At 45.1% G+C, this 26,104-nt stretch overlaps 1 protein-coding gene across 1 annotated transcript in view; it reads right to left on the bottom strand.

Moving 5' to 3' along the window:
- NAALADL2 (N-acetylated alpha-linked acidic dipeptidase like 2) overlaps positions 1 to 26,104 on the bottom strand; it is an 855,965-nt gene that overhangs the window by 372,262 nt on the left and 457,599 nt on the right. The window contains 1 exon segment of the mRNA XM_066601349.1: positions 3,782 to 3,932. Coding sequence (XP_066457446.1) covers positions 3,782 to 3,932 — 151 coding nt within the window.

The following is a 26,104-nucleotide window of genomic DNA, read 5'->3' as shown; positions in this document are numbered from 1 at the left end:
GGAAAATATTTTTAAAGCAAATTAAGACTGAATGTAATGCTAGATATTAACTTATTAATAGCTCAGAAATATCATCTCAATCTTTAGAAAGTTTACCAAATGTGATTTTTTTTTGAGCAAATATGAATCTTAACATGCAGCCACATCTTTTAATAACATCGTAAGGATTCAAAAAGTATTGGATTTTCTATTTTCCTGTAAGCATTACAATAAACTGAGATGAAAAATATTGTCTGCATGCTGTAATTTACTGGAATTAGTCATCCTACTATCTTTCATTCTGATATCACAGCTGAGCTCCATGACAATTCAGGCTCTATTCTAGTGATTCTTGTTATCATTCTATGGCTTTTGCTGTTTTTAAAGCTTAAGTAACTTTATGTTATGCATTTTATGTATATAACTACTGTTTCAAAATTGCTCATTCTTCATATGATAACTTCCAACCTCCAAGGGGCATGCCTATCTCGGCTTTTCATAGTCATAGAGAAATGGAAGAAAATTAGATGCAGCAACCCTCGGTGGAGAGGAAAAGAGATAAAAAATGGAAGTTTAATTGCTGTCGTGAGGTGAAGAAGTTTTCTTGTATGCGGAAGGTGCTGCCCACTCTAAATGATGTTTATACTTGATGGGTAAACACGTGGAGCAACGAGTGAGGAAAGAGAAAAATTTATTTTCTGGAAGGGTGAATGTGGTGCAATCTTCGAACATAATAAAATTTGCTTGAGTTAAGCTATTTTGCCAAAACAATCTCAGTTTATTATTAAAACCAGCTTGTACACGCGTTTCGATGTTTGGGAACCTCTACCTCAGTACTTGCTGGGGTTACACTGTATAAAACATACATATATGGTAAAGAGCCAATGTGGAATGCAAGGTGACATGGGCAGTGGTTGATAAGGTGTGATATACTATTCAGACATGAGTTAAAAAAAAGGGGGGGGAAGAGAAATACCCCTAAACAGGGATGGAATATCATAGGAAAAAAATTCAGTTGAAAAACAAAATAATAATATAAAGGCGTTAAATAATGTATATGTGTGTGAACTAAAGTGGAAAATTTGCACAAATAATTGACATACAATATTATAAAATGCAAAGTTGTACCAGCGATAGTAATAAAACCAACAGTAGCAATAATAGCAGTAAAGGCTATCAAGCAAAATTAGTTTTGGCATAACGTTAGTCCTTGAAGGTAAACAATCCTTCACAGGATAGACTAAAAATAAAATATAACTTTTATTTAAAATATTAAAAAACAAAAACCACCATAGGGCACACCTAAACATACAACACATAGAAAACAGATACTCGACGTATAGCTAATGTTCTGAGAGAGACCTGCAGATGCTCAACCTTGTAAGGTAGAGTTGGTCAGGGTTGTTCTCTCTTAGACTAACTGCATTGATTCTACAGGTAACCCCATGCAGGTGAATGTTGGTTACCAATTAACCAGGGACGTACAGCAGTTTGGATACAGCAGTATACACTGTTCTTTATACGAATAGTGTCTGATCGTGCCCAGGTATAGTAATTATGTCTAATTATGCGGTTAGCTAAAAATTCTCCAAGGTCTTAATTTAAACCTCTTATTCAAGATGGCCAAATTTATAATGCTAATATTTCCTATTAATGTCTAGTCGTGTTTTTACTCTTTGACGCGTTTCCCCGTACATAAACGGTTCATCAGGAAATTTACATAGGAGTAGGAAAGACAAATATAACGTCGGTAAGGCAAGATGGGTCAGAGTTGCAAACTACTGATCCCATAAAGTGTACTTGTAAAATACAAGAGTTGGGAGTAGGAAGGTGTTACTTGTTACAGGTGATACTTGTTCTATTTTATACGGAGTCTTGTATGGTAACTTGACCCTCCTTTATTTTAATATTTTAAATAAAAGTTATATTTTATTTTTAGTCTATCCTGTGAAGGGCTTTCTGGAATAAATAGACTATTGCCCCTGTGAAATATTTGAAGGTAAACAATAGGGCAAAAAGAAATGTACATTTAAAAAACAATGTATGGCTGTAAAAAATGTATTTATGTAACTTCATAAAACTAATTTAAATATGCATTTTATGCTGAAACATTCTTATATCGCAAGATGTGAAAATATCAAAATAGTGAAAATATTTTATAATAATATTGAAATTGTTCTTAAGACTGGCTCAAAACAATGTATAAAGAGGTGCAAGCTACATTGTTTAAAGATCTAGATTCACATGTCACTGAATGACTAAGATTATTTCTTCTCAATATAATAATATTGTAATAGCAATTGAATTAGTAAATAAATGAGTGAATGAATGGCATAAATATTGCTATATTTATGCATTAGTATTTAAATTATAAATATATACATGGTTGTCTGATGGTGTGTACAATCTATTAAATGAATCAAAGGTCAGATAAAATAATCAGATGTAAACTTACCAACTAAGGCCTCATTCAGATGAGCATGCTTTTTTGCTTGCCTATGTGCGCGGAAAAAATGTCCTCCTCACTTATGTGGAAAACGTGTAAACGGGCAAAGCTTGCCCATGAAACCTTGCCTGTTCACTGGAGCAGCTGCTCCGCAAAGGTCCCCTCATCACTGACCACAGTGACAGCACTGTCACAGTGTTCAGTGATGATGGGACTCCCCGCAGGGATGAAAGAATCCTCTGCCGCAGCTGTCACAGCTGTGGCAGAGGACCGCGATCTAACCCATTGCTTTCAGTGGGGCTGGCGCTGCTGCCCCATTGAAGCCACATTGAAAGAAATGGGATGAGGGCAACCCCTGTAGCAATGATTTTGATTTGAAATATAAGCCCTATCCTGAAAATCATCCCTAGCTGTTAAAAAAATAAAATAAATAAAATTAACTCACCTAGAAGCGCTGTCCAGCACTCCTCCCCATCCTTGCCAGTCTTCTCTGTATTCTGGTGGCCGGGGGATTGAAAAATCCCTGCCCCCAGAAAGCGCTACCTCTCATTGGCCTGAGCGCTGTGACTGATCAGAGGCAGAGCTCAGCTGTCATTCAATGAACACGGGTGCATTTGCACTTGCATGTCCTATCTTTTACAGATACGATTATTTAGCACATCTAAAAAATGGACATGTGAACACTTTCATTGGAAAGCATAGGTTGTAATAGAGCCGATTTTATTTATTTTTGCCACAATTTTTGTATTTATTATTCATGGCGTGCATCATGAAGGTTAAATAATATACTAACCTTTTTCTCTGGGTCAATATTCATATAGCGATACCTGATTTGTGATTTTTTATTAATTTTATTACATAGTAAAGGGGAAAAGGGTTTGATGTATTTTCTTTTTTTTCCCTTTTTTTTCAATTTTTTATATATTTTTACTTTTTATTTTTGTCCCATTAAGTGACTTGAATATCATAATCTTTTATCACTCTTATAATACATGGCTATACTTAAGTGTATCATAAAGCCTATGAAGCTTAGCCAGAGGCCAAGTCTCATAGATCACTGTACATGGCAGACCTGGAGGCCATATTCAAGCCTCTGGGTGTCATAGAAACCCATCAGGACTCTGAGATCACATGCCAGTGGTCCAATGGGTGACAGAGGTTTCATTGACCATGACATGTAAAGGGTTAAATAGGGTTGATCAGAAGTTTCTCCAGTCCCCATTGTTTGAGAAAGTGCCAGACTTTTATCCAACAGCCAAGCACTCACTCCCCCTAGTACAGGAGACCCATTCAAAGCTTCTGGTGTCATCCCAATGCAAGTATAGCATGAAAGAGAGTACTATATCTGTAACTTACTACAATTAGAAGACTCAGATGTAAATGGGAATCCTCCACTTTTTAAAGAAACCATAAATGCTTTGTTGTCGAGGTTTTGTGTCTCAGGAACATCACATGGATCAATGTAAAGAAGTACTCCTCCAAATCCAGTTTCCTCCAACAATGAAAGCTAGGTTGAAATCAAATACGCATAATTATTTTTATAACCTGCACAATTTTCAACATACTCTTTACATGGCTGTAAACAGATATTCAGTAAAGGTGATAATGCCTGGGGCCGGACAAGCTCTCTTGGTGCCCAAGGCAATGTTTTCAGAAAGTTCTCTCTCCCCCAATTTCCCACTTACCCCAGGAATATGAAGTTGCAGCTAATGATTTCTGTCATTAAATTGCCACCTGACATACTAAGAGAACCTATCAAGAACTCTGCACCTAAACCATTAAAAGCAACTTGTTTATATTAGCCAAAAAAGTCACAAGATGCAAACAAATTTAATGCATAGATTATGTGTTTTTTAAAGATAAATTGCAGACCCTTTTCCTAGTCTTATCAGTACTCCAAATGGGAAAACTACAACAATTGGAAAGAAATAATTGATGCTGCATAGCCATTCACAAATAATATGTGATTTCACAATATTCTTTTTAGACCTCCACTAAAAGTATGCTGTAAAGCAGCTCCAAAATGTGAGAACCACGTAAAAGGGTATGTCCACATGGACTGTACTCTCTGCAGTGGAAAATCCACGTGTGATACATGCAGATTTGAAGTGGATTTTGAAGCTGAATTCAAACTATGCATCAGGAATGGTGAAATCCGCAATGAAACTCTGTAGTATAAAGTCATATGCTGCCGATTTTAAAGTGTAACTGTACTTTCTAAAGACTTTTGCAATGTCATAGGGACATGTAAAAAGTTTTGATTGCTGGGTTTCCAGGTGCTGAGACCCCCACAGATCGCTGGAATAAGCCAGCTGTCATTGCTTGCTAGCTGAAGACAGGCCCATAGACTTTCTAATGAGCCCATCTTAAGCTACCAAGTAGTAACAGCACTCAGAGGACAGCTTCAGATGGCTCATTTTAGCGCTAAGTGGAGGTCTCAGCACCCAGATCCCCAGCAATCAAAAGTTTTAATATGTCCCTCATACATGTGAAAAGTTTTTAGAAAGTGTAGTAACACTTCAAATCTACACCTCAGATCCATTTACGTTGTCTGATTTTTTTTTCAATGTGTGGATGAGATTTAATAAAATCTCATCTACTTTGCTGCTACTATAAACTTGATGGATTTTCCTTATATACAATTCAGCTACAAAAAATCCATAGCATTTAAATCTCATGTAGATGTACCCTAACTGTACCGCCTCTCTGGGTACTTGGTGAAGAGTGGCACAGCTATTGCAAGTGGCATGAGTAGTAAAAATCATAGTCATAACAGACCTACCTTGTATCGCATGTTGCATTAATTTAGCAGGCAAAGCCAGACCCATCCCAGCTTTCAATGATTTTGATAAAAACGGAAGCTGGCCAATCTATGACTATTACAAGAAATTATATCTAACACATTACATATACACATCATCATTTATGATTAGAGATGAGCGAGTATACTCGCTAAGGCTAACCACTCGAGCGAGTAGTACCTTAGCCGAGTATCCTCCCGCTCGTCTCTAAAGATTCGGCTGCCGGCGTGGGTGACAGGTGAGTTGCGTCTGTGAGCAGGGGGGAGTCGGGGGGAGAGAGGTCTCCCCTCCGTTCCTCACCGCTCTCCCCCACCGCTCCCCGCCCGCCGCCAGCCCCCGAATCTTTAGAGACGAGCTGTAGGATACTCGGCTAAGGCACTACTCGCTCGAGTAGTTAGCCTTAGCGAGTATACTCGCTCATCTCTATTTATGATATAAAGCCAAATATATATATATGTATATATATATATATATATATATATATATATATATATATATATATATATATATATATATATATATATATATATATATATATATATATATATATATATATATAAATAAAATGAATATACTATGAAATTGTTTTGAAGAATATTTCAGAATATCTTTTGTAAATTGTAATGGGGGAATTCAAAGCAACTGGAAACTGTTCAATTTTTTCCATGTTTTAGCTGAGAGCAGGACTATCTATTTAATCTCTTCAAGTTGCAGCCACTTCGCTCCTGTGTACACAGCCCAATTTTTCAAATCTGACTTGTGTCACTTTATGTGTTAATATCTTTTGTGACACATTGTACGTTATGTTCGTGTTACATTTTGTTTGATATGCTTTGCTTTTATTTTAAAAATCCCAGATTTAAAGAAAAAAAAAATTAGAAAAATTTGCATTTTACAAGATTTGAAAATGTATATGCTTGTAAGAAAAATAGTCATTCCACGCAATCCTTGATAAATCAGATCTACCATATATCTACATTAGCATGACATCATTTTTTGAAATGTCCTTTTATTTATTTTGAGAGCTTACAAGTAGAGATGAGCGAGCATACTCGTCCGAGCTTAATGCTCGTTCGAGTATTAGGGTGCTCGAGATGCTCGTTACTCGAGACGAGCACCACGCGGTACTCGTCTCGATTAAACGAGCACTGACCATTGAATTCAATGGAGTTGGCAATACAGCCGGCTCCATTGAAAGCAATGGGCTGCCGGCGAGCGCGGGATGAATTGTCGGGAAGGGCTTAAATATATAAGCCCTTCCCTGCAATTCATCCAGAAATGTGTAAAAATAAAAAATATATATATACTCACCTGGTCCCGGCAGAACGATGTTAGCCCATTGAATTCAATGGAGCCGGCAATACAGCTGGCTCCATTGAAAGCAATGGGCTGCTAGCGAGCACAGGATGAATTTTCAGGAAGGGCTTAAATATAAAGGCCCTTCCCGCAATTCATCCAGAAATGTGTAAAAATAAAAAATATATATATACTCACCTTGTCCCGGCAGACGGAGTTCAGCACGGCCGGCTTGCAGTGGGTGTGAAGGGGGTGTGAGTCAGACATGCCCCTGATTGGCTCAATGCTGAGCCAATCAGAGGCAGATCTCACTCACACCCATTCATGAATTCATGAATGGGTGAGTGAGTGTTGCCTCTGATTGGCTCAGCGCAGCTCTCAGCTGAATGACAGCAGTTTAGCACCACAGTGCAGGGGACAGCAGGAGAACACGCGGCTGTGCCCCGGCAGCTGAAGGGAGGTGAGTATCTATTTTTTTTGTTTTTTAAATCACTTTTAATTCATTTCCAGGAAATGGCTTATATGTAAAGTCCTTCCCTGAAAAAAAATTCTGGTGTGCCAACGGACCATTGTCTTCAATGGAGTCGCCAGCAGCAGCAGCGGCTCCATTAAAGAGAATGCCTGCATTTTTATTCTTTTTTACACTAAAATCTTTATTTTTCAGGTAAGGGCTTATATTTTTAAGCCCTTCCCGAAAATTCATCCCGCGCTCGCCGGCAGCCCATTGCTTTCAATGGAGCCGGCTGTATTGCCGTCTCCATTGAATTCAATGGGCTAACATCGTTCTTCTCTGCCACAGCTGTAACAGCTGTGGCAGAGGAGAACGATCTTAACGCTGACAGTGTGGGGGGTCTCACTCTTGCCACTATTGTGGCTTAATAGTGAGACCTCGGAGCCCGAAATGCAGCCCTGCATGTTGCTCCTCGCCTGCCCTATCCATTTCTGTGTTTTTTACATGACTTTGGTGATTTGCTAAGATTTTCACAAATGAAAACCTTAGCGGAGCACCAGTCATATACAAAAATGCTCAAGTTGCCCATTGACTTCAATGGGGTTCGTTACTCGAAACGAACTCTCGAGCATCACTGAAAGTTCGACTCGAGTAACGAGCACCCGAGCATTTTGGTGCTCGCTCATCTCTACTTACAAGGCTTATTGCAGCAAGTTTTCAAACTCTGAAAAACCTCTCCAAAAAAGTTATGAAACCCTGATAAATCACCCAATATTAAAAAAATGCACCTCTCAAAAGTTTTCAAAATGCTTTTCTAAAGTTTGTTACTTTTTTAGGTGTTTCTGAGAAATTAAAGCAAACTGTGATTGAAATGCATAAATTTCATTTATGTAGATTTTTAAATTTAAGTATTTTGTTCTCTGTAACACAAGAGGTTTTAGCAAATAAAAACTCAATATTTTTACCCGGTTTCTGTAGTTTTTAAAAGTAAGCTACATGTGATCCTAGTGTACAACATGACTCTTCTAAAGGCCTTATAAATTAAGAAGCACCTTGCTTATTTGGGTATTTTCATTTTAAGGCCTCGGTCAGACAATTGTTTTTTGCATGCACTAATAGGCCTGCAAAAAGATTGCGTCTATTAGAACCAATGCTTTCCTATGAAAGTGGTCACATGAGTGTTTTTTAGAAATCAATATAATAGAAGAGAAGCAGCATCCACGGATCTCTGAATTCATGAATGGGTGTGACTGAGATCTGCCTCTGATTGGCTCAGGCTGAGCCAATCAGGGGCCAGTCTGAGTCACACCCCTTCACACCCACTGCAGGCCGGCCGCCGGGATCTCCAGCTGCCGGGAGCAGGTGAGTACATCTTTTTTTTTTATTTTTTCACATTTAAGGATGCATTGCAGGGAAGGGGTTATATATTTAACCCCTTCCCGACAATTCATCCCGCGCACGCCAGCAGCCCATTGCTTTCAATGGAGTCGGCTGTATTGCCGCTCCATTGAATTTAATGGGCAAACATCGTTCTTCTCTGCCACAGCTGTTACAGCTGTGGCAGAGAAGAATGATTTGTCTTCTGTATGTTCTCAATGGGGTCGGCGCTGCTGCCGCCGGCCCCGTTGAGTGCATATAGAAAAGAGAACAGGAATCGCAGATCGCAGATAGGTGCGATCTGCGATTTCTGTTCTCTAATTTATCGGACGAGCGCATAAAAAGCGCTCATGTGTCCGATACCATTGCAAAGCAATGGTTTTAAAAAATCGCCGGACGCATGCGCATGCGCAAATCGCGGCAATAAACGCCCGTGTGACTAAGCCCAAAGGTCCATGGTGCGCGCAAAGATAGGAACTGTCCTATCTTTGGAGTGTGCTTTCCATAGACTCCTGTGGGACCTGGAAAATACGCACCACACACCTCCATTCGCGTGAACGGTCTACTTCAAATACCTGGAATTCACCCGGTCACGCCATTTTTTTCACACATGAGGGGCAATCTTTTCGCTCACCTATTAATGTGCGGAAAAAATGCTTGTCTGACCGAGGCCTTGTAGGACTTTCTAATAGGCACCATTTCTGGTTTACGGAGGTTATGAGGTGCCAAGACATAACAGACGTCCTCAAAAGACCTCATTTGCGAAATTAGAGTCTTTAATGATTTCACCAATTGATTTCAATGAATGGCAAAACGCTGCCTCTGATCGGCTGAGCGCTGTAACCAATCATTGGCAGCGCTCAGCTATCATTCAATGAATGGCTGAGTGCTCAGAGAATCAGATACAGCTGTAATAATGTTCAGTGACAAGGGGACTCCCCGCAGGGAATATTGACAAGCAGCATGGACCTATGCCTGCACGCATGCCCTATGTTTTGCAGGTACGTGCATTTGCACGCCTGTAAAACACAGATATGTGAACACAGCATAGGGAACCAATAGTTCTAATAGACACGTGATTTTGTGCACACTTATGTACGCACATAAACACGCTCGTGTGAATGAGGCCTTATGTATGAATAAACCAGCTTTACTTTTTCATCATTCTTTTTGGATCACGCTGTATTAGGCAGCAAATGATCAGTCAGCATTTTAGGTTGATGTATTGGAGGTCAGAAAATGGGCAAGAACACGTATCTGAGTGATTTTGACAAGGGCCATATTGTAATGGCTAGATGGCTGGCTCAGGATAACTCCAAAATTACAGGTCTTGTGGAATGCTCCTGGTATGTAGTGGTTAATAGCTAAAAACAGTGGTCAACAATAATTAGCACCCATGGCTTATTTATAGCCAAGAGGAGTGAAAGCTAGCTTACTGTTGCACACATTGCTGAAAGTTAATGCTGGCTATGATAGAAAAGTGTCAGAACATACAGTGATCTACAACTTACTGGAGTGTGTATGGAGCTTCATAGCTGTAGACCGGTAAAGTACCCATGCTGACTCATTTTCATCACTAAAAGCTTCTACAATAGGCACATAAACATTAGAGATGAGCGAACGTACTCATTAAGGGCGATTTCGCAATCGAGCATCACTATTTTCGAGTACCTGACTACTCAGGTGAAAAGATTCGGGGGCGCCGGGGGGGAGCGGGGGGGGGGGGAGAGAGAGAGCTCCCCCCTGTTCCCCACTGCTACCCCCCCCCCGCTCCACTACGCCGCCCCTGCCCCCCGGCGCCCCCCGAATCTTTTCGCCTGAGTAGTCAGGTACTCGAAAATAGCGATGCTCGATTGCGAAATCGCCCTTAACGAGTACGTTCACTCATCTCTAGTAAACATCAAAACTGGAAAATGGAGAAATGAAATAAAGAGGCCTGGCCTGGTGAATCACATTTTCTTTTATATCATGTGGATGGCTGGTGCATGGGCATTGCTTATCTGAGGAAGAGATGGCAGCTGGATGTGAAGAAGGTAAACCTGCAGGGACAATTTAATGCTCTGGCCAATGTTCTTCTGGGAAACCTTCAGTCCTGGCATACACATGGATGTTACTTTTAAATGTACCACCTACCTAAACACTGTTGGAAACCATGTATTCCTCTTCATGGTAATTGTATTCCCTAATCATGGTGGCCTCTTTAGCATAAGGCTTTATTTGCATACTTAATTGCTATTAAGTAGCTGCCTAGCTACTTAACCCTTTCCAATCCAATTTGTATCCTGGTTTTCTTAGGGGGCTTACTCTTTTTCTCCCATTATACAACGGCGCTATATGCTGGCTAGAGCCAGTACTGCATGAGGTGACACGTTGGATAAGCACCAACAGCAGAGAGGCTGGCAATATACAGTAAGAGAACCCTGACGCATGTCTTCCAACATCGGAGCTGTACAGCCTTAAATGATAATGTCTTCAGTGGATTGGAAAGGGTTAATAGTTTATGCAAAATGATAGCTCAAAGCTGTCACTCAACTGTCGTTTGAGCGATCTTTGAGCGATCATCGGCCCGTGTAAACCAGCCTTTACACAATATGAGGGCTCAGTCACACGAGCGCATCGGCGCCCATGTTACTGCAGGTAGGAGACGGCCATACCTCAAGACAGACGTATCTCTGCAGCGCCGGGAGAAAGAACATGCGACCGGCTTCATTGCCGGTCATGTGTTCTTTCTTCAGCGCTGCAGAGAGACATCCGTCTTGAGGTACGGAGTCCTCTTTGTGCAGGAAGGGCTCAGTCATACAGGCGCATCAGTGCCTGTGTACGGGTGCCGATGCGCCTGTGTGACTAAGCCCTTAGGCAGGTAGTATTAACATTAAGGCTGACCAGTGCATCCCTACCTAACATTCATCTTAATATGCAACATAATTGCAGTGTCTAGCATTTATTCATGTATCAATGAACTATACTAATTAATGTTTGATTATAAACTCCATTTTTAGAGAAAAGTATCTACAAATTTTATAATATATCTACAGCATAAAAAAAGTTCAATTAAAATATCTTTATGAATGTATGGGTAATTAGCAGTTAAGATATCTGGTGGCTTTAGCATGATTAATGTTCACTGGCCAGCAGGCTTTAATATTTAATGGACACAGCATTAGTAGTTTATAACATCATAAAGTTTGATTCCTTAGATGCGTTAAATACCACGACACACATAAAAATACATACTAAATCCACATTCACAAAAATATATAGTTTTGACGCATAGTTCTTTAACAAGAAATTTCACTTTGCATTCATTATATTGTATTAATACAGTATATATTATACAAAAAGAGATTTTTTTTTGTCTTAAGAGTCATTTTAAAGGGTACATTGAAACAAAGATAACTTACCTTTAAGAAAAAGTTTTTCATTATTCATATGACTTGGCTTCTATTTTTTTGCTGATATTCTAACACATGATAAATTATAATTTAAAGTGGATGCTTCTTTCTGAACTTCAAAGGATGTGCTAAGCAATGTAAGCTACAGACAAGCATTTCTTAAAGGGTTCTGTGCGTAGATTGCTATTATACCTGAGTTTGAAAATTCTACCACCATATATTGTCTTGGGAACAGCTAATATACTTATTTACACTGCATAGTACACTCCTTAATAAAGGTTAGATGTGTCCACAAGGCTCTATGATTTCTATTATGATCCATATTTTATCACAGACTATTTTAGTAACAGATTATTTAGCCCCTTCACATTATAGGACATACAGTTACATCCTGTGGGTTTGAGGTATGTATGAAGAGTGACCTCCCTTCATACAGCGCAGGCGCCGGCTGTTTACTATGGTTGACACCCAGGGGCAACAGCTCCACTCAGCCGCATGGCTCATCAGAGCTAATAACTATTTAAATGCCGCTATCAATTCTGATGCAGTTTTTAAATCCCCTGAACGATGTTTGGGGGTCCTGTATGGCCCCTTGTGAGGAGATCACAGGGAGCCGTGAGGTTGTCATGGCACCCGGGGGCCTTCTGAAAGGCCCCAGGGCAGACTTGGCAGAATGCCTATCAAGTAATCCCCGTAAAGAAGCTTGAGAGACTGCCTGCTTGATAACAGCATTACATCATCCTGCAGTTGTTGACCCCTGTGGGGACTAAAAAAAAAAGTTAAAATAAGAACAATTAAGTTTTACTAATTGTTGAAAAACAAAGTTATAAAAGTTATAAAAAAAAACCTTTGCCATATTTACAATAAAAGAATCTAAATTATAAAATAAAAACACATATTTGGTATCGCTGGGTCTGTAAAAGTTCAGTCTATAAAAGAAATACATTATTTACCCCTCACGATGAACATCGTCAGAAAAAAAAAGAACACCAGAAATACACTTTTTTGCTCACCCTGTCTCCAAGAAAAAAAGCACAATAAAAAGCAATCAAAAGGGCACATGTATTCCAAAATGGTACCAATGCAAACTACAGGGCATCCCGCAAAAAAATCACACAAATATGTCAAGGGGTAAATAAAGTTATTGTGCGCAGAAGAGGGCGGCCGAAAATAATCAAAAAAAAGATGTCTTTGAAGAAAAAATAAAATTAGTACTGCAAAACAAAACTATATCAATTGGGTATTGTAGTAATCATACTGACTAGAGATGAGCGAGCACCAAAATGCTCGGGTGCTCGTTACTCGAGACGCACTTTTCGCGATGCTCGAGGGTTCGTTTCGAGTAACGAACCTCATTGAAGTCAATGGGCGACCCGAGCATTTTTGTATATCGCCGATGCTCGCTAAGGTTTTCATTTGTGAAAATCTGGGAAATTCAAGAAAGTGATGGGAACGACACAGCAACAGATAGGGCAGGCGAGGGGCTACATGTTGGGCTGCATCTCAAGTTCACAGGTCCCACTATTAAGCCACAATTGCGGCAAGAGTGGGCCCCCCCCCTCCCAACAACTTTTACTTCTGAAAAGCCCTCATTAGCAATGGATACCTTAGCTAAGCACCACACTACCTCCAACAAAGCACAATCACTGCCTGCATGACACTCCGCTGCCACTTCTCCTGGGTAACATGCTGCCCACCCGCCCCCCCCCACGACCCAGTGTCCACAGCCCTCATGCCACGCCACCCTCATGTCCATTTATAAGTGCATCTGCCAGAGGAACCGCAGGCACACACTGCAGAGGGTTGGCATGGCTAGCCAGCGACCCTCTTTAAAAGGGGCGGGGCGATAGTCCACAATGCTGTATAGAAGCAATGAGAAATCCAATCCTGTGCCACCTCCATCTGGAGCTGCACACGTGGGCATAGCAATGGGGAACCTATGTGCCACACACTATTCATTCTGTCAAGGTGTCTGCATACCCCAGTCAGACCGCGTTTTTTTATAAATAGTCACAGGCAGGTACAACTCCGCAATGGGAATTCCGTGTGCACCCACAGCATGGGTGGCTCCCTGGAACCCACCAGCTGTACATAAATGTATCCCATTGCAGTGCCCTGGACAGCAGAGCTAACGTCAGATTAAATGCAGGTGGGCTTCGGCCCACACTGCATGCCCCAACCTGACCGGGGTTTGTAATTCATAGACACAGGCAGGTACAACTCCCTATTGTGAAGTCCCTGTGGACCGACAGCATGGGTGGGTGCCAGGAAGCCACCGGCGGCACATAAATATATCCCATTGGATTGCCCATCACAGCTGAGGTAATGTCATGTTTAATGCAGGTGGGCTTCAGTCCACACTGCATGCCCCAGTCAGACTGGCGTTCTTTAGAAGTGGACACATGCAGTTACAACTCCGTGTGGACCGACAGCATGGGTGGGTGCCAGGAAGCCACCGGCAGTACATAAATATATCCCATTGCATTGCCCATCACAGCTGAGGTAATGTCATGTTTAATGCAGGTGGGCTTCGGCCCACACTGCATGCCCCAGTCAGACTGGGGTTCTTTAGAAGAGGACACATGCAGTTACAACTCCGTGTGGACCCACAGCATGGGTGGCTCCCTGGAACCCACCGGCGGTACATAAATATATCCCATTGCATTGCCCATCAGAGCTGAGGTAATGTCATGTTTAATGCAGGTGGGCTTCGGCCCACACTGCATGCCCCAGTCAGACTGGGGTTCTTTAGAAGTGGACACATGCAGTTACAACTCCGTGTGGACCGACAGCATGGATGGGTGCCAGGAAGCCACCGGCGGTACATAAATATATCCCATTGCATTGCCCATCACAGCTGAGGTAATGTCATGTTTAATGCAGGTGGGCTTCGGCCCACACTGCATGCCCCAGTCAGACTGGGGTTCTTTAGAAGTGGACACATGCAGTTACAACTCCGTGTGGACCCACAGCATGGGTGGCTCCCTGGAACCCACCGGCGGTACATAAATATATCCCATTGCATTGCCCATCACAGCTGAAGTAATGTCATGTTTAATGCAGGTGGGCTTCGGCCCACACTGCATGCCCCAGTCAGACTGGGGTTCTTTAGAAGTGGACACATGCAGTTACAACTCCCTGTGGACCCACAGCATGGGTGGCTCCCTGGAACCCACCGGCGGTACATAAATACATCCCATTGCAGTGCCCAACACAGCTGATGTAACGTCAGCTGTAATGCAGGTGGGCTAAAAATTAATTTGATTACACTGTAGGCGAGGGCCCCCAGAAATTGGTGTACCAACAGTACTAATGTACCTGAGAAAAATTGCCCATGCCCAACCAAGAGGGCAGGTGAAACCCATTAATCACTTTGGTTAATGTGGTTTAATTGGTAACTAGGCCTGGAGGCAGCCCAGTTAAAATAAAAATTGGTTCAGGTGAAAGTTTCAACGCTTTAATGAGCATTGAAACGTCTAAAAATTGTTTAGAAAAATTATATGACTGAGCCTTATGGGCCTAAGAAAAATTGCCCGTTCGGCGTGATTATGTGAGGTTTCAGGAGGAGGAGCAGGAGGAGGAGGAGGAGGAATATTATACACAGATTGATGAAGCAAAAAGGTCCCCGTTTTTGATGGGGATAGAGAACGATGCTTCCATCCGCGGGTGCAGCCTACGTATTGCTTAGGTATCGCTGCTGTCCGCTGGTGGAGAAGAGAAGTCTGGGGAAATCCAGGCTTTGTTCATCTTGATGAGTGTAAGCCTGTCGGCACTGTCGGTTGACAGGCGGGTACGCTTATCTGTGATGATTCCCCAGCCGCACTAAACACCCTCTCTGACAAGACGCTAGCCGCAGGACAAGCAAGCACCTCCAGGGCATACAGCGCGAGTTCAGGCCACGTGTCCAGCTTCGACACCCAGTAGTTGTAGGGGGCAGAGGCGTCACGGAGGACGGTCGTGCGATCGGCTACGTACTCCCTCACCATCCTTTTACAGTGCTCCCGCCGACTCAGCCTTGAGTGGGGAGCGGTGACACAGTCTTGCTGGGGAGCCATAAAGCTGTCAAGGGCCTTAGAGAGTGTTGCCCTGCCTGCGCTGTACATGCTGCCTGATCTCCGCGCCTCCCCTGCTACCTGGCCCTCGGAACTGCGCCTTCGGCCACTAGCGCTGTCGGATGGGAATTTTACCATCAGTTTGTCCGCCAGGGTCCTGTGGTATAGCATCACTCTCGAACCCCTTTCCTCTTCGGGTATGAGAGTGGAAAGGTTCTCCTTATACCGTGGGTCAAGCAGTGTGTACACCCAGTAATCCGTAGTGGCCAGAATGCGTGTAACGCGAGGGTCACGAGAAAGGCATCCTAACATGAAGTCAGCCATGTGTGCCAGGGTACCTGTACGCAACACATGGCTGTCCTCACTAGGAAGATCACTTTCAGGATCCTTCTCCTCCTCCTCCTTCTCAGGCCATACACGCTGAAAGGATGACAGGCAAGCAGCATGGGTACCCTCAGCAGTGGGCCAAGCTGTCTCTTCCCCCTCCTCCTCATGCTCCTCCACCTCTTCCTCCTCCTCCTCAACGCGCTGAGATATAGACAGGAGGGTGCTCTGACTATCCAGCGACATACTGTCTTCCCCCGCCTCCGTTTCTGAGCGCAAAGCGTCTGCCTTTATGCTTTGCAGGGAACTTCTCAAGAGGCATAGCAGAGGAATGGTGACGCTAATGATTGCAGCATCGCCGCTCACCATCTGGGTAGACTCTTCAAAGTTTCCAAGGACCTGGCAGATGTCTGCCAACCAGGCCCACTCTTCTGTAAAGAATTGAGGAGGCTGACTCCCACTGCGCCGCCCATGTTGGAGTTGGTATTCCACTATAGCTCTACGCTGCTCATAGAGCCTGGCCAACATGTGGAGCATAGAGTTCCACCGTGTGGGCACGTCGCACAGCAGTCGGTGCACTGGCAGATTAAACCGATGTTGCAGGGTGTGCAGGGTGGCAGCGTCCGTGTGGGACTTGCGGAAATGTGCGCAGAGCCGGCGCACCTTTCCGAGCAGGTCTGACAAGCGTGGGTAGCTTTTCAGAAAGCGCTGAACCACCAAATTAAAGACGTGGGCCAGGCATGGCACGTGCGTGAGGCTGCCGAGCTGCAGAGCCGCCACCAGGTTACGGCCGTTGTCACACACGACCATGCCCGGTTGGAGGCTCAGCGGCGCAAGCCAGCAGTCGGTCTGCTCTGTCAGACCCTGCAGCAGTTCGTGGGCCTTGTGCCTCTTCTCTCCTAAGCTGAGTAGTTTCAGCACGGCCTGCTGACGCTTGCCCACCGCCGTGCTGCCACGCCGCGTGACACTGACTGCTGGCGACGTGCTGCTGCTGACACATCTTGATTGCGAGACAGGTTGCGTAGGAGGAGGAGGAGGAGGGTGGTTTAGTGGAGGAAGCATACACCGCCGCAGATACCACCACCGAGCTGGGGCCCGCAATTCTTGGGGTGGGTAGGACGTGAGCGGTCCCAGGCTCTGACTCTGTCCCAGCCTCCACTAAATTCACCCAATGTGCCGTCAGGGAGATATAGTGGCCCTGCCCGCCTGTGCTTGTCCACGTGTCTGTTGTTAAGTGGACCTTGGCAGTAACCGCGTTGGTGAGGGCGCGTACAATGTTGCGGGAGACGTGGTCGTGCAGGGCTGGGACGGCACATCGGGAAAAGCAGTGGCGACTGGGAACCGAGTAGCGCGGGGCCGCCGCCATCATGCTTTTGAAAGCCTCCGTTTCCACAAGCCTATACGGCAGCATCTCCAGGCTGATCAATTTGGCTATGTGCACGTTTAACGCTTGAGCGTGCAGGTGCGTGGCGGCGTACTTGCGCTTGCGCTCAAACACTTGCGCTAGCGACGGCTGGACGCTGCGCTGAGAGACATTGGTGGATGGGGCCGAGGACAGCGGAGGTGAGGGTGTGGGTGCAGGCCAGGAGATGGTAGTGCCTGTGTCCTGAGAGGGGGGTTGGATCTCAGTGGCAGGTTGGGGCACAGGGGGAGAGGCAGTGGTGCAAACCGGAGGCGGTGAACGGCCTTCGTCCCACCTTGTGGGGTGCTTGGCCATCATATGTCTGCGCATGCTGGTGGTGGTGGCTCCCCGGCTGATCTTGGCGCGACAAAGGTTGCACACCACTGCTCGTCGGTCGTCTGCACTCTCAGTGAAAAACTGCCAGACCTTTGAGCACCTCGGCCCCTGCAGGGTGGCATGGCGCGAGGGGGCGCTTTGGGAAACAGTTGGTGGATTATTCAGTCTGGCCCTGCCTCTACCCCTGGCCACCGCACTGGCTCTTCCAACCTGCCCTGCTGCTTCACTTGCCTCCCCCTCTGAAGACCTGTCCTCAGTAGGCTTAGCAACCAGGTGGGGTCAGTCACCTCATCGTCCTGCTGCTCTTCCTCCGAATCCTCTGTGCGCTCCTCCCTCGGACTTACTCCAATTACTACTACCTGAGTGATAGACAACTGTGTCTCATCGTCATCGTCCTCCTCACCCACTGAAAGCTCTTGAGACAGTTGCCAGAAGTACCCAGCCTCATCCCCCGGACCCCGGGAACTTTCCAAAGGTTGGGCATCATTCACGACAAACTCCTCCAGTGGGAAAGGATTCGGAACCATTGCTGCCCATCCTGGGCAGGGGCCCGAGAACAGTTCCTGGGAGTCTGCCTGCTCCTCAGAATGTGTCATTGTAATGGATTGAGGAGGCTGGGAGGAAGGAGGAGTAGCAGCCAGAGGATTCAGTGTTGCAGCAGTGGACGGCGCAGAACTCTGGGTGGTCGATAGATTGCTGGATGCACTTTCTGCCATCCATGACAGGACCTGCTCACACTGCTCATTTTCTAATAAAGGTCTACCGCGTGGACCCATTAATTGTGAGATTAATCTGGGGACGCCAGAAACGTGCCTCTCTCCTAATCCCGCAGCAGTCGGCTGCGATACACCTGGATCAGGAGCTCGGCCTGTGCCCACACCCTGACTTGGGCCTCCGCGTCCTCGCCCGCGTCCACGTCCACATCCTCTAGGACTACCCCTACCCCTCAGCATGGTGTATTACCAGTAGTGCAGAAACAGAACGCTGTAATTAAATGTGCCGCTTATTGGCCTGTGGTTGGAGGCTGACTTCGCTTACGGAATGCACAGCAGAGCCAGGAAAGAATTTTGCGCAAGCCTGCTGTAACACTTAGCTGGCTGCGTATTAATTAGTACTACTACCCCCAGCAGAGACGCAGTACACTCAGGACGGTCACAGGCAGCCCAAATAGAATGTTTTTTCCCAAATTTTTTTGGAAAAGCCCACTGCCTATATTGACGGTATACGTCTTTCACCTTTTTCACTGTCCCTGCCTCAGCACTACTGGCCCTATACTATGTAAAATTACTGCAGACTGAGGACGCAATGCTCTGCACGGCCGATATACAAAAAAAAAAAAAGTGCAACAAAAAGCAGCCTCCACAGTACTGCACACGGTTAGATGTGGCCCTAAGAAGGACCGTTGGGATTCTTGAAGCCTAAAATAACTCCTAACACTCTCCCTATAGCAACTCCAGCAAGACAGCACTTTCTCTGAACTATGTCAGAATGCATCTGTGGCGAGCCGCGGGAGGGGCCGATTTATATACTCGGGTGACACCTATCTCGCCAAACACTCACTGCAGGGGGGTGGTATAGGGCTTGAACGTCGCAGGGGGAAGTTGTAATGCCTTCCCTGTCTTTCTATTGGCCAGAAAAGCGTGCTAACGTCTCAGAGATGAAAGTGAAAGTAACTCGAACATCGCGTGGTACTCGTCTCGAGTAGCGAGCATCTCGAACACGCTAATACTTGAACGAGTATCAAGCTCGGACGAGTATGTTCGCTCATCTCTAATTACCAGTATGGCCCATTAAAAAATCCACACTTCTTAATTTGTTTTGAAAGACACACAAAACCGCTGTCATGTACTGTTACAAATATCCCGAGTTGTCAGAAATTGTGAGAAATGTCAAACACATATAAGAATACAAACTGATTTATTGTGCTCCCTTTAATTGGTAATCCTTTTAATTGCAAGCCAATCAACCTATTTATATGGAAAACAGATAATTGTATTAATAATGTTTACAGAAATGTTAAATAAAGCAGATTGTTGGCATTTTGCATCACAGATTGCCAGTGAAAAGGTCAGAAAGAGTTTTATGTAATTAAAATAAACCCTGATCTCTGCCAGAACTTCCACTAGGAAAGATTTACAGCAAGCAAAAAGTTTATGTAGAGATTCACATACAATGCGTCCTACAGAATGCACTCTGAGGCCTTAGTCAGACGGGCGTGTTTTCGCGCGATTTGCGGATCGCATGACGGATGCGCATCCGCAAATCGCGTGACCGGTGGGCGCAAGTCGCCCGCAAATCGCCCGAAAATCTGCTCCTAGCCGCGTTTCATTAGAAACGGGCCGGAGCTGTCCAGCGCATTGCATTCAATGGAGACGGCAATACAGCCGTCTCTATTGAAAGCAATGCGCTGCGGGCGAGCCCGGGATGAATTGTCGGTAAGGGCTTAAATATATAAGCCCTTACCTGCAATTCATCCTAAAATGTGTAAAAATAAAAAAAAATTGTATACTCCCCTTCTGCCGGCAGCCGGAGCTCCGGCGGCCGTCCTGCAGTGGGTGTGAAGGGGGTGTGAGTCAGACCTGCCCCCTGATTGGCTCAGCGCTGAGCCAATCAGAGGCATGCCTCACTCACACCCATTCATGAATTCATGAATGGATGTGAGTCAGACCTGCCCCTGATTGGCTCAGCGCTGAGAGGCAGCAGTCACTCACCCATTCATGAATTCATGAATGGGTGTGTGAGTGAAACCGGCCTCTGATTGGTCAGGCTGTGACCAATCAGAGGCAGATCATTCAGCAGGCGGGGATTTTAAAGCCCCGCCGGCTGAATAGTGCCAAGAAGCAGTTCAGGAGAACTGACAGCGGCCGCGGCTGGACTCCGGCTGCAGCGGAAAGGTGAGTATACAATTTTTTTTTATTTTAACACATTTTAGGATAAATTGCAGGGAAGGGCTTATATATTTAACCCCTTCCCGACAATTCACCCCGCGCACGCCGGCAGCCCATTGCTTTCAATGGAGCGGCTGTATTGCCGCTCCATTGAATTCAATGGGCAAACATCGTTCTTCTCTGCCACAGCTGTTACAGCTGTGGCAGAGAAGAATGATTTGTCTTCTATATGTTCTCAATGGGGTCGGCGCTGCTGCCGCCGGCCCCATTGAGCGCATATAGAGAAGAGAACAGGAATCGCAGATCGCAGATAGGTGCGATCTGCGATTTTTTGTTCTATAATTTATCGGACGAGCACATAAAAAGCGCTCATGTGTCCAATACCATTGCAAAGCAATGGTTTTATAAAATCGCCGGACGCATGCGCATGAGCAAATCGCTGCTAAAAACGCCCGTCTGACTAAGGCCTGAGAGTACTTCAGAATGTTGGTATCAATGGCATGTTTTAAGGTCAAGGTGTTAAGGGTGTGTATGTCGTTGGTTATATTTGTAACATTCTATACACACCAATCATAAAGTAGTAAAGTAAATTCTTTTTTATAGCTCCTGTATTCTTCTGCTCCAGAATTATGGAGTTTGTATGGTTTCCCTATGTTTGTGCAGGTTTCTTCTTCTTCATAAAAATCACCTATATCTATGTGGTGCATACATTTATTTAGGAGACAGACAGAGAAGCAGCATAATCGCTCAATGGTTAGCACTGTTGCTTTACAGTGCTGGGGTCCTAGGCTCAACTCCAATATACGGTGTCCTTGTCTGCAGGGGGGGGGGAGGATGGAAGAGCCAGGAGCAGGAACTGAGTTCCCGCCCCCTCTCTGCCTCCTCTCCGCCCTTCTGCACTATTTGCAATGAAAGGAGGCAGGGCGGGGTGGGGCTAAGTTCTGAGAATTAGCCCCACCCCAGTCCCACCCCTCCCCATTGCAAATAGTGCAGAGGGGTGGAGAGGAGGCAGAGAGGGGGCGGGAGCTCAATTCCTGCTCCTGGCTCTTCCATTCCCCCCCCCCCCCTGCAGATGAGGACAACGTATATCGGCTCGGCGTGAAAAACGAGCCGATATACGTTCGTGTGAATGCAGCCTAAGGGCAACATCTGCATGGAGTTTGTATTTTCTCTGTGTGCTTGTTTCGTTTTCCTCTCACACCCTAAAAACATACTAATAAGTAAATACAGGGACCTAAATTATCAAGTGGTGTAAAGCACTGCGTAATATGCATGTGCTATATAAATAAAGGTTATTATTTTAAACACGAGGAGAACAAAATCCATAAAGGTGATACTGGATTGCAATCTAGGATCCCAGCACAGCAAGGCAACAGTGCTAACCACTGAGCCACAAGACCACCACAACCTTCTTATGTGGGTTTGACTGTGACGAACCACCTGAGGTTTGGGTTTGCCGTTAACCGAACTTTTAGCAAAGCTTGACCTAAAACAGGGTTTGACTGGTTCAGTTCGCACAACACTAGTCAATATGAATGCAGTAATACAAATGGTTTTTTTTAGGGTTTCTTTCTGTAAAAAAAATTATTTTCAAGGGAAAAATATGTATTTTTTTACTTGGAGCTTTTTCATGACACTTTGAAAATTTTCTTTCAATATTTATTAGTCCTAGGAGGAGACTTGAAGATGCAATTGTTTTTTCTTTTACATATCATTCCATTACTTACAGCATGTAGTGCAGTTTATTATGCCACTAGTATACTGCCAACTGCCTTATGTGTCATAAGTTCTTTATATAAATATGAAAACTTTTGGAGTCTTTGCCGTGACACTTTGCAGATTAAGAAGATGCAAACAGGATCAGGCTAACGTGTCCCAGATTTGCTAAAATTTCTCATTTCATATAATCTGTAAACATATACAGTTGGTGAAAAAGTGCTTAGAAGGGGTTGTCTAGTTGTAAAGTATTGATGGATCATGCCCGAGATAGGCCACCAATAGTAGATTGGCGAGCTCCATTGATCAACTGATTGCTAGATTGGTGTGCTCAAGCACTGAGCTGATCTAGCTGATTTGGCTGATTTTGAATCAGCTAAATTCAAAACTGGACATTCCCTGTAAAAGGGTTTCATGAGATTTAATAAATTATATGAGCAGGGAACATGCTAAAATTTAAAAAAAAACAAGACATACTCGCACTGGTCTGATATCTATCTAGTAAAGTACATGTGATTGCTGAAGGAGCCCCAGTCTCTGCAGCAGTCACATACTATTTAATTTACTTATGACTACTCAGCTAATCATTGGATTCAGCGATGATACTGCTATTCAAGCCTCATGACTACTGAATAGAGATGAGCGAGCATACTCGTCCGAGCTTGATGCTCGTTTGAGTATTAGGGTGCTCAAGATGCTCGTTACTTGAGACGAGCACCACGCGGTACTCGTCTCGATTAAATGAGCACTGACCATTGAATTCAATGGAGCTGGCAATACAGCCGGCTCCATTGAAAGCAATGGACTGCCGGCGATCGCGGGATGAATTGTCGGGAAGGGCTTAAATATATAAGCCCTTCCCTGCAATTCATCCAGAAATGTGTAAAAATAAAAAAAATATATATACTCCCATGGTCCCGGCAGACGGAGTTCAGCGCGGCCGGAGGCAGTTCTCCTGAACTGCTCTGAACAGCTGTGAGTAGTATTCAGCAGCCGGGGATTTAAAATCCCCGCCTGCTGAATGAGCTGCCTCTGATTGGTCACAGCCTGACCAATCAGAGGCAGATCTCACTCACAAACCCATTCATGAATTCATGAATGGGTGAGTGACTGCTGCCTCTGATTGGCTCAGCGCAGGGACCAATCTGATTGGTGATATATAAGCCCTTCCCGACAATTCATCCCGCGATCGCCGGCAGCCCATTGCTTTCAATGGAGCGGGCTGTATTGCCGGCTCCACTGAATTCAATGGGCTAACAGCGTTCTTCTCTGCCACAGCTGTTACAGCTGTGGCAGAGGAGAACGATCTTTATGCTTACAGTGCGGGGGGGGGGGGGGGTCTCACTCTTGCCACTATTGTGGCTTAATAGTGGGACCTGGGAACTTGAGATGCAGCCCAACATGTAGCCCCTCGCCTGCCCTTTCCGTTTCTGTGTCGTTCCCATCACTTTCTTGAATTTCCCAGGTTTTCACAAATGAAAACCTTAGCGAGCATCGGCGATATACAAATATACTCGAGTCGCCCATTGACTTCAATGGGGTTCGTTACTCGAAACGAACTCTCGAGCATCACTGAAAGTTCGACTCGAGTAACGAGCACTCAAGCATTTTGGTGCTCGCTCATCTCTACTGCTGAAGCCAGTGATTTGCAGTGAGTCGTCACAAGTACAATTAGTCGCACATGACCATTGTAGCTTTCTCTTGAACTACAGCAGTGGGATTGAAACTCCTGCACTGAACTAGAGAAATATCTGACCAGCGAGTATGGCTTTTTTTTCTTTAACCCACTTCCTGCCCATACAATGTGGTTTTTTTTGTTTTTTTTATACAATCCTATTAAAAATTATTAAATACATTGCTTTCTTAATATATAGTCATATAGACATCTTTGCTTAATGGGTACCACCACTTCTCAATATCATGAGGCAATGAACTTTGTGAATGAAATTATAATTTGTGAATATGCACTAGAGATCATAACTAGAGATGAGCGAGCGTACTCGGCCACGCCCCTTTTTCGCCCGAGCGCCGCGATTTTCGAGTACTTCTGTACTCGGGCGAAAAGATTCGGGGGGCGCCGTGGGTGAGTGGGGGGTTGCAGCGGGAAGTGGGGGGGGGGAGAGGGAGAGAGAGAGGGCTCCCCCTGTTCCCCGCTGCTAACCCCCACCACGCCTTCCCCCGCCCCCCGGCGCCCCCCGAATCTTTTCACCCGAGTACGGAAGTACTCGAAAATCGCGGTGCTCGATTGAGTAATAACTCGAAACGAGTAGGTTCGCTCATCTCTAATCATAACTAGAGATGAGCGAGCACCAAAATGCTCGGGTGCTCGTTACTCGGGACGAAATTATCGCGATGCTCGAGGGTTCGTTTCGAGCAACGAACCCCATTGAAGTCAATGGGCGACCCGAGCATTTTTGTATTTCGCCGATGCTCGCTAAGGTTTTCATGTGTGAAAATCTGGGCAATTCAAGAAAGTGATGGGAACGACACAGCAACGGATAGGGCAGGCGAGGGGCTACATGTTGGGCTGCATCTCAAGTTCACAGGTCCCACTATTAAGCCACAATACCGGCAAGAGTGGCCCCCCCCTCCCAACAACTTTTACTTCTGAAAAGCCCTCATTAGCAATGCATACCTTAGCTAAGCACCACACTACCTCCAACAAAGCACAATCACTGCCTGCATGACACTCCGCTGCCACTTCTCCTGGGTTACATGCTGACCAACCCCCCCCCCCCCCACAGCGCACACCAAAGTGTCCCTGCGCAGCCTTCAGCTGCCCTCATGCCACACCACCCTCATGTCTATTTATAAGTGCGTCTGCCATGACGAGGAACCGCAGGCACACACTGCAGAGGGTTGGCACGGCTAGGCAGCGACCCTCTTTAAAAGGGGCCGGGCGATAGCCCACAATGCTGTACAGAAGCAATGAGAAATATAATCCTGTGCCACCGCCATCAGGAGCTGCACACGTGGGCATAGCAATGGGGAACCTATGTGCCACACACTATTCATTCTGTCAAGGTGTCTGCATGCCCCAGTCAGACCGGGCTTTTTAATTCATAGACACAGGCAGGTACAACCCCCTATTGTGAAGTCCCTGTGGACCGACAGCATGGGTGGCTCTCTGGAACCCACCGGCGGTACATAAAAATATCCCATTGCATTGCCCAACACAGCTGAGGTAGTAATGTCGTGCTTAATGCAGGTGGGCTTCGGCCCACACTGCATGCCCCAGTCAGACTGGTAATATGTACCTTAACAGTAACCGCGTTGGTGGTAATGTGTTGGTGACTGCGGACCTAGTAGCGCGGTTTTATTTTGTTGGTTTTCGGAATGTGGCCAGGATTAAGTGGGCTGTGGCGGGGGATGTTTTTGAGGCACTACGTGTCCTCTCCACGTGTCCGTGGTTATATGCACCTTAACAGTAACAGCGTTGGTGGGAAATGGCCTCGCCGCCATCATGTCTTTGGGAAGCCTCTGTTTCCACACCCCAGAGACATACCATTAGCAGCGGTATAGGCAGAGCCCATAATTAGTAACATTTCAGCCGTAGCATTAGGACAGGCCCCACTAACATATCACTAGCAGCATTATAGGGGGAGCACAGTATGCGTTCCATTTCAGTAATAGTAGCACTCAAG

Source organism: Eleutherodactylus coqui, chromosome 1, assembly GCF_035609145.1.
Source record: "Eleutherodactylus coqui strain aEleCoq1 chromosome 1, aEleCoq1.hap1, whole genome shotgun sequence".
NCBI lineage: Eukaryota > Metazoa > Chordata > Amphibia > Anura > Eleutherodactylidae > Eleutherodactylus > Eleutherodactylus coqui.
Note: the sequence above shows the minus strand (reverse complement) of the source record. Positions and strands in the feature narration are given on the sequence as shown.